The following is a 9,891-nucleotide window of genomic DNA, read 5'->3' as shown; positions in this document are numbered from 1 at the left end:
GAACCCATAAGCCATGGTGGAAAGTTTTGGACGGCAATGGCTTGAGGGGTCAACTATTCATGCGTATGCGTAGTGCATTACAAACACATGCCAATCTCATGTCTCTCAAAACAATGCAATAATCTATCTGAAGAAAGAGTCTTATAACCACGTGTTATAGGCTTGGACGGAAGATGTTATTTATTCATAGTGGAAAACATCAACCCAATTTTATTAATTGGAAAATCTTTCAACCATTACTAATTATACTTATTTTTTAACAAAAAAATAAGTCAAAATTGATTTAAAAATAGATAATAATTAGAAATAATTTGATTTGTTTCCAAATTGTTTTGATTTATCACATGTACATAAGTACAAAAAGGATTTGGGATAAACTTTCCTTGTTTTGAAGCTGTCATCGTCTGTTGAAGGACTAACTACTCTCACCTTACCCTTCAACCGACCACCAAGGGCACTCTATAAATCATTCTCGTACAAAGTCGCAGCAAACCTCGTACCGCGCTAACCCAAACCAAACCTTCAATCAAAAACCAACCTTTGCTCAACGCTGAAACCGTGCCTGCATTACCAAGTTCCTTCCGTTGCTTCACTCGCACGTGACGTGGCACTCCTCCATTGGCTCGTCACGTGACAAGCACCTTCCCAGTGTCCTCAACCCAATCCACATGACACAACCCACACCACACCATACAACAAAAATGACTCAAACAAAACTCCAATAATACTCTATAGTCTACGTTCTTTGCTCAATGTTTCTTCCTCTCTCAAAATTCTCAACCAATTTTGTTGTTAGCGTTAGGAACAATTGGTAACGATTACTACTGATTGGTAACAGTTTGAAGCAAGAATGAACAACGGTGTTAGGCAAGAATCCAGTGTGCTTCTCGATTTGGCATCCCACGTCAATCGCTTCGCCTTCGATCATTTTCGCACCGACACCGCTGTGCAATCCAGTTTCCTGCGCTTCAATGGCGGGGCGGGAGCCAAACGCGGCGTTTCGCTGAGGGTGGGGGCGGCTGGAGTTAGGGTCCGGAATATTTTGAGCGAGTTTAATAGAGCAGTTAGGTTTCACTGCGAGAAGATCCCGATTGGGTTCGCCTCGCTGCGAGTCGCGGAGGGCGACGGTGGTGGTGGTGGTGGCTGTGACGGGGACGGGGACGGGGATGGAAGTGGGGTTAGAGTGGATGAGTGTGGCGGGGTGGAGAATGAGGGGCTTCGCGGGAATGGCGTGGGGGGTGAGAGGCCCAAAAAAGTTTTGATTTTGATGAGTGACACTGGTGGTGGGCATCGAGCTTCCGCTGAAGCTATCAAGGCTGCTTTCTATGAAGAATTTGGAGATGATTACCAGGTTTGGTTTGGTATACTCTTTTTTTATGCAATGGGAATAGTATGAGATGTTCTTTATTAAAAGAAGTAGGGGGGAAATTGTGATGACTGTTTTTGTTTAGTTTAAGTAAAAATAATCTTCTTGAAATGACGTAGAAAGAGTTTGAGTATCACTGAGCTCATGAGTGATTTAAGGTTGTTTCCACTTATTTAGTAGTTCAGAATTTGAGTGCTGGGTATACAACTCATTCAAATACTTGAAAAAGAAGAGAACTTTGTGGCCTGTAATGATTCTACCTGGCTCGAGGAAGATTGTGCTGTGTGAAGTATACATGTGGATTTTGCACAAGAAAGAGTTTAACATGAGTTTTATGTCATTTTTATAAGCTCGAATAAGTTGTCTAGAAGCACTTCCAAACACCCTTAATTGTAAGTTAATGATGATAGCGTTAGGACCAAATTGGATATTTTGCCTTTCTAAGGTGATGAGAGGTTATAAAAAGTGCTTATGTGATTACCAGACATGTATATCAACTTGAAATGGAGGTTGTTTGCGCTTAACCACACCAGCGACCTTGTTTTTAGCTCTGCGTATTGAATTGCTTCAAATACTGGTTGAAAGAGAGCTTTATTGCTCACAGTGGTTCTACGTAACTTAAGCAAGACATCCTCCCTTGGAGGATCCCTGTGGTTTCCCACACAGAAAAAAGAGTTTGAGTTATGTCATTTGACTGAGCTCAAATATGTTGTCTAGAAGCTCTTCCAAATACCCTCTAATTGCGAGTTAATGATGATGACTTTAGGAATGGTTGCTTGTTTAAGGTGATGGGAGGTTAGAGGGGAATCACATGAAAGGATGCGTGAATGTATGTATATTTTTTGTCAGGTTTTGTGTTCTCAGTTTGGGGTTCATGGTACAGGTTTTCGTTACTGATTTGTGGGCTGATCACACACCTTGGCCGTTCAACCAACTTCCCAGGAGCTATAGCTTTTTGGTGAAGCACGGGCCATTGTGGAAGATGACTTACTATGGAACTGCCCCACGAGTTGTGCACCAGTCTAATTTTGCAGCAACTGGAACTTTCATAGCTCGGTGAGGATTTGGTTGCCTTCATGCTACAATTCCTACTCTTATTTTTTGACAAATTACTTCAATGAGTAAGAAAACCGATGCATTCATTGAATATAGTTGATAGGTATGCAAAATGATGCATATGTGCTAGTCCAGGCTCCATGCATATACTGGTATAGCATTCTCCCTGTCTTTCTAGTTGGAAGTTTTCTTTTGATCATTAAATTTATAAGTTATACAATAATAGTTTCATTATTTTTGTAGTTGTGGGAATAGATTGTGCTTGTTTTGATTCATTTATTTCTGTTTCCATATTTATTTAGGTTAAAGCATAATTTTATATTACTTGATTCTCTCAAGAAAAAGATAGTATGGTAATTTGGTAGTATTTCAGGGTGGTTCTAATTTGGTATTCATGTTCTGTAAATGTTATTCTGTAATCTGGATAGATTGACCTCTGGTTACTTACAGCTCCCAATGTTCATTAACTTTTCTGCATCTTTTGTTTCACAATATGGTTCCTTGCGCATATGCAGTATCACATTCATTAATGCCCTTTATATCTCATCTCAAATACAGTATAACATCGCATGTCATAGTTAAACCATCCATTCTCTTTTTACAGTGAGGTTGCTAAAGGTCTAATGAAATATCAGCCAGATATAATAATCAGTGTGCATCCATTGATGCAGCACGTTCCACTTCGAATTTTGAGGTCAAAGGGTCTTTTAGATAAGATTGTTTTTACTACAGTTATCACAGATTTAAGCACATGCCATCCAACGTGGTTAGTTCTATTTTTTTATTATTTCCTTTTCCAAAAATATTATCTATCTAGAATTTTATTTTGACGTCCTATTTCTTGTTTTCTTTAGGTTTCATAAGCTCGTAACTAGATGCTATTGTCCTACGACAGATGTTGCGCAAAGGGCATTGAAAGCAGGATTGCAGCAATCCCAAATAAAGATTTTTGGTCTACCTGTCCGGCCTTCCTTTGTTAAGCCTGTCCGGCCAAAGGTGTCATTCTTATAGCCATTACTTGAATTATTGGCAAGTTTACTAACAATTCTGTAATTGTGACACGGGATGATGTGTTATATATACTATTATCAAATGAATGCCTCTGAACTGTTTGAAATCCTGTGATAGGATAGTAGGAATAGTAATTTATATTGGGTTTTGAAGTCATTGAAAGTAGATAATAGCCATTTTCATGTCAACAGTGCTACACACTTTTTCTAATGATTGCCTGTAAAGTGTAAGTTTTTCCCTTGATTTTGTTTAAGCGACAGCCAAATGTGTAGTATGATAAACTAAAATTATCAGCTTTGGTGTTCTGTGTGGGTTCTCTGATTCTATTACTACAGGCTGTAGTCAAGTATTATAATTTTCAATTAGTGTACATCATAACAGCTATACTTGTAACTAATTGATGCATATATAAGAATGTATTATGTATACTTTAATTATACAAACTTGGATCTGATCTGGTTTCAATATTATTCCTTTTTCATCAAACATACAATTCAATACACTTTATTTTCAAATGGTCTCAGGTTTCAGTTAATTGCTTGTTGAAGTGTGGATGTTTTAAATTTGGGCTAGTAAAAATGATTTATGAGGTTAAGGCTAATATTTGGACAGTCTTTTTGTTGGTAAAATTAGAGTACCTACTTGTTACTGTGCTTCTGTTCTAATTCCATTAGCTTTCTGAGACTTTATACCTAATTCCCCTACTTTTATGGAAACTACACACAAAGTCTTATAATAAATAACAAAGCAATGTGTTAGGTGGAGTTTATCAAAATAGAAGGGTGTAGGTGTAAAAACTTCTAATAACTAACCCAACAAAGGTTGAGATAATTAACCCTGTAAAATAGAAGTCACAAGGAACACTACATCACTGTTAGTGCATTAGGTAGTATTGAATTTTTTGGCCTTCTCTACTTTATGTTGTAGGATGAACTAAGGAGAGATCTAGGGATGGATGAGGATCTTCCTGCTGTATTATTGATGGGGGGAGGGGAAGGTATGGGTCCCATTGAGGCTACTGCTCGAGCACTTGGAGATTCATTATACGACGAGAATATTGGGGCCCCTGTAGGTCAGATCCTAGTGATCTGTGGACGGAATAAGAAACTTCTTAACAAACTGACTTCTATTAATTGGAAGGTTCCTGTGCAGGTATTGTTACCCTTAAAATATTTCCAGAACCTTGTTAATCTTTTTTTTATTCAAATATAAATTCCAATATACTTTCTAGTTTTGTTGCACCCTCTATATCATCGTTGGCATTTCCTCCATAGGCTTAAATGTTAACTTTGTTACCTGTCCATGGTGATTGCCTTTTGCTAGTGTATTGCACGATGAGCTAGGTATTTAGCCTTAGAATCAGATTGTTCATATGCAATGTTTTTTAAAACTAGACTGGTTATTGAACTAGTGAAAATATTGATTTACCATTCATTGGTTCAACCCAATTGAACCATGGTCACTCTGGAAATATTATTGCACGGGAGCCATTGGTTGAGGACAAGCAGTTTTCTTAATTATTGTGAATTAGTTAAAAAGGGTCTTATACATAGGACCCTGGGTAATATTAGTTTTCTTTTCACTAGATAATGTAGAAAACTTCAGGTGTGAAACTTCCATATTAAGTTTTTTGTTTGGGGTCGGTGGCAATTCAATTTCTTGATGAGCATAGCAATTATTTATTCAGCATTGTCTAGTCGCCCCTGATTTAATTTACTCATATTTAGGTCAAGGGATTTGTTACCAAAATGGAGGAATGCATGGGAGCTTGTGATTGCATCATCACAAAGGTTTGATCCCTCAATCCTGACTTAAGGTTTTCTTACCTAATTATGGCAGCAGTTGATGGGTTTTTCTCTTTTTGTAGGCGGGTCCAGGGACGATTGCAGAAGCCCAGATCAGAGGCCTCCCTATTATTTTGAATGATTACATTGCTGGACAGGTATTCTGGTTATGGCTATGGTTCCTGAACCTTGTGATTTTTGTACTAGAAATCCAGCTGATTCAATTGTGTTATTGGAGTAAATTTGAGACTGGGTTCTAGAACTTAATTAGATATATTAGCTCTAACTAGGGGCTTAGTTGACAATAATAAAGAGGTGGAAGGAATCTTTCTCACAAGTGTTTATTTAAATTGTTCTATCCATGCATTTTCATATAGGGATTTGTTAAACGTGTTCCCACTGTTTGCTACCAGAAGTTAAACAATTTCCTGAGTGTATTTAACGAAAGATCATAACTTGTTGAAATTCCGGCTAGTGAATGTACTTTAGCAACCCTATTAGGATTTGCCTAAGGTACGCTTGTTTTTCAAAAGAAGTAGTTTAGCAAACTATACCATGAGTTTATATTAAAAAATCCAAGGCATAACTTGTTAAAATACTCCTAAAATATACAAATGTATGTTAACAAATCCTTTTTTGATAGCTAGTTTAGAGGGAGTAAACATTATGATTATGTTACTGCGTCTTTGTGTACTTGTCTGAACTTGCATATGTTCCATGAAAAATGTAGAAACTATGGATTTTAGCTTGAGTTTACGTGAATCCTCTTCATGGTTGATAAAATGGTGGATTTTCATTTTCAGGAAGCTGGCAATGTCCCCTATGTAGTTGAAAATGGATGCGGAAAGTTCTCTAAATCTCCTAAACAGATAGCAAAAATTGTTGCCGATTGGTTTGGTCCTAAGGCCTACGAGCTACAACAAATGTCACAAAATGCATTGAGGCTGGCAAGGCCAGACGCTGTGTTCAAGATTGTTCATGACCTTCACGAGCTGGTTAGACAAAGAAGCTACCTAGCAGAATATTCTTGTACAGCTTAACTGATACTGAGGATATTTTTTGCACCTTTTTTTCTGAGAAAAAAATGTATTAGGCAACCATTTTTCTGATCACTACCAGAAATTCGAGTATTTGTCTTCCATCTTTATTTTTCAGATGCTCCTTTGAAAATTTTATGTTGATATAGTTTTGAATGTTTCTTGTTAATCAATTTTTTTCCATGTTAGGGATACATCTCTCTTTTGGTAACTTTACTATGAACACAGATTTCTCAAGGGTTGAGTTTGAATGCTGTGTTCAAAGACTCTCAGCATGTAAAAAATTGATAAATATTTCATTTTGGGAAATTGTAATATATTGTCTCACGAACTGTTAATGTAGGTACTACTCATATCTTTCTAGAATAATAATGTGACATCTTTTAAGTATGTTTCAGACACCTCTTAACCTGACATTAAATGAGTCCATACCTATTTTTGCTTAAACACTTTCTAGACTCAACTTTAACAAAAGGGTAAAATATAAATTAAATAATGTTTATCTCAATTTTTAGGTTTGCTTCATAAGATTTAATTAGTTATTTTAACTATTAAGATACACATTTCTAATATAGAATTCTCTTGTGAAGGATGTCATTATTTGGAAATTGCGATAAATTTTGTTTTCAAAATGTGAAGGATCATATACATCAATCAATGTAGCTTACATATTCTGCTATCAAATTTATCAGTAGGGTCTTTGTACCAGTGTTTTGCAGTTGATTGTAATATAATTGATTAGTCATATTAATTCTATTACTAGAAGATTTGTTTAAAAATTAATTATTTTTCTTCACTCAGGTTTGTTTTAATTGATTGTAAATATAATTTATATATTCTACTCAATTTTCTCATTTTTACATTTAATTTATGCTTTTTATTCTAAATAGTCCTCCTTTGAATGTGAATTACATTCGAATTTTACCACATTTTTTTATTATAATTAAGAATATATTTCTTACACCCATTTATCTCAACATGTTTCTTATAACTATAATTATTATTATTAGGTTTTCATAATAAAATCATATATTTATCTGCATATTAATTCTGAAACTTTAATAAATAAAGATATTATTAACAAGTTGCCTTAAACTAAAGGTAGGAAGGATCACCTTCTTGGATGCAAGTGGATCCATTGCTACTCAACATTCTTTTACCATTTTAACATCACAATGGTGCATTTGGGAGAAGTGTGAATGCCTATATGCCAACATTACAATAACATATCCTTCCATATAAAATTTAAAAGATTAAATATATTTTTATTCTTTAAACTTGAAGGTTGTGGTCGCTTCCAAGTAATTTTTTGTTCAAGCTAATTAGCACAAACAGATTAAAGAATAAAATGATGTTCGTTTTGAGGAAATTGAAAACAATAAAACACAGTGATTTACGAGATATGTACTTTTTTTTATCATCCAATAATATGCAAATATTCGAAGGGATTTAATGCGAAATTTTATCTTTGTCCTCCTATAGTTTGATAATTTCAAACTTTGTATGTACGAAAATATAACCACTTGTTGAAATCGATTCCAAGGTAAGACATTTGATTCTAAATTTATGTCTTTAACATGGTCCAATATAAAAGTTGTAGAGATGTTGTGAATGAATAGAGGTTGAAGAGTAGAATAACTGATTCCACTACAAGTGTAACCGATTCCACTTGCAAATGGAATCAATTCCAAACCACACGTATCCTATTCCAACTTTGCAAAGGTACCATATAATCGATTCCAATGTGGTTGAGTAACCGATTCCTGCTTTGTGTATTTGGTTACAAGACCTTATCTATTCAACTTTATGTAGCCACCAATGCAACCAAGATGAGGTGGATATAATGTTAACTTGGATCCAAAGTGACACTTGAGTCACTTGACTTTATATCGAAAAAGTATATGGAACAACTTCCCTTTTATGCAACAAAAATACATTGATTAAATTATATTGTTAAAAAATTAAATTTTAAACAAAATAATTTGACTTTACTTAAATAAAATATTATTTTGATTTTTTTACTAATTAAAATATTTTTTATCAATAAATATGATATCAATAAATATTATTTTATATTATTATTATCACTAAGGGACAATTTGCAATTTCTATTCATTAAAACATTTTTTTATTTATCACATTGATCAAATCATACCCAAACTTTTAGAAACTTTACTTCCAAATTCACTTTTAATTACTTTCTAATCCCTCCAAAAAACAAATACATAATTTACTCTCAAATCTCCTTAAATTTATATACTTTCTCTCTTAAATCATCTCCCTCAAGTAAACACACCCGAAATGAAATAGACATTAATTTATATATGAAATTTTGATATATTTTTATTTTTAAATTTTAAAAATTGATGAATATAATCAATCTTCTTAATCTAATTGTGTTAATATTTGAACAAACTAGAATGTGTCAAATGGTATAAACAACATTAGTTTGAAATGTCATTTGATACTTTAAAAAATTTAACATAACTGTATTAGAAAAATGATATATATTCATTTATAAAGTTTGAAAACCAAATTATATTAAAGTTTAAAAAAAAATTGAATTCCAATTTCACTTCAAAATTTATACATTAAAAATATTTTAACATTTTTAAAACCTTACTTAGAATCATTATCATTTATTACATGTGCTAAATTTATTGCATTGCGAAGATGAAATAAACTGACATTTAACTGCTTTTTTTTTAATGTGCATAAGAAATCTTACTCCTTGTTTATTATGAATGTAAAGAAATGCCTGCGGAAGATAAAAAAAAATGGAAATAATATATGTGAATGATAATTTAATACACTTGTCATATACTAACCAAACTTTCTTACACCAGACTAAACCACCTCAAAACCTTCTCCCTCCGTAACCAGAAACGTGTATTTGCTTATCAAAAATAAAAAACAAAACAAACACATGCCTTTACCACTATATTGTACATTAACTGTATTATCTATATTATATTATACATAAAAACTAAATTATAACGGAATTATATTGTTTTACAATTCAATTAAAAAAACTGAACTTTTCTATTAACAATTAACTGTTTTAAACGGTAAAAACATATAACAATGATCAAAGCAAACTGCGACTTCACTTCAGATCGCAAACATACAAGAAAAACGCATTTTTATCATAACTCAAATAAATGAAGTATTTGTTTTCTTATTAAATAACACTTATTGAAAAACAATTTTAAAAAAATATATTCTAAATTGAATTTCTAAAAAAACAGTTTTAAGTGTTAGTTTAACAAAAAAAAATACTTTAAAAATTTAAATTAAATTTTAAAACTTATTACAAAACAGTTTTAAGAGAAAAAAGAAAAGACACATTTAGTACGATTTACAAATTGGTATGGATTATTTATTTTTTTTCATAAAATAAAATATGTAACATAGTCATTTGTATTAATTTATATTTGTATATTCTACATTCCATAATTATATATCATACTAATTTATTATTATTTTTCATTTCAATATTTATTTTTACTAAAAATTACATGGATAGATTTGACTAAGGTTTTTCTTGATCAATTTGTTAATGTAACCTATGCAATTAAATTTTATTTAAGTTTTAAGTGTTATAAAGCAAGCAAGAACATGCAATTTCTTTGTATGT

The 9,891-nt window shown here is 32.8% G+C and overlaps 1 protein-coding gene across 1 annotated transcript; it reads left to right on the top strand.

Moving 5' to 3' along the window:
- Nucleotides 1-479: 479 nt before the first annotated feature.
- On the top strand, nt 480-6,448 carry LOC124835426 (putative monogalactosyldiacylglycerol synthase, chloroplastic). The gene is made up of 8 exons (XM_047310351.2): nt 480-1,351; nt 2,250-2,422; nt 3,027-3,188; nt 3,277-3,418; nt 4,361-4,585; nt 5,161-5,223; nt 5,301-5,375; nt 6,021-6,448. Exons 1-8 carry the CDS (start codon nt 851-853, stop codon nt 6,255-6,257), a joined length of 1,578 nt encoding a protein of 525 aa, XP_047166307.2. The 5' UTR covers nt 480-850; the 3' UTR covers nt 6,258-6,448.
- The last annotated feature ends 3,443 nt before the right edge of the window (nt 6,449-9,891 follow it).

This window comes from Vigna umbellata, chromosome 1, assembly GCF_029865625.1.
Source record: "Vigna umbellata cultivar VRB3 chromosome 1, Vumbellata_1.0, whole genome shotgun sequence".
NCBI classification, from domain to species: domain Eukaryota; kingdom Viridiplantae; phylum Streptophyta; class Magnoliopsida; order Fabales; family Fabaceae; genus Vigna; species Vigna umbellata.
Note: the sequence above shows the minus strand (reverse complement) of the source record. Positions and strands in the feature narration are given on the sequence as shown.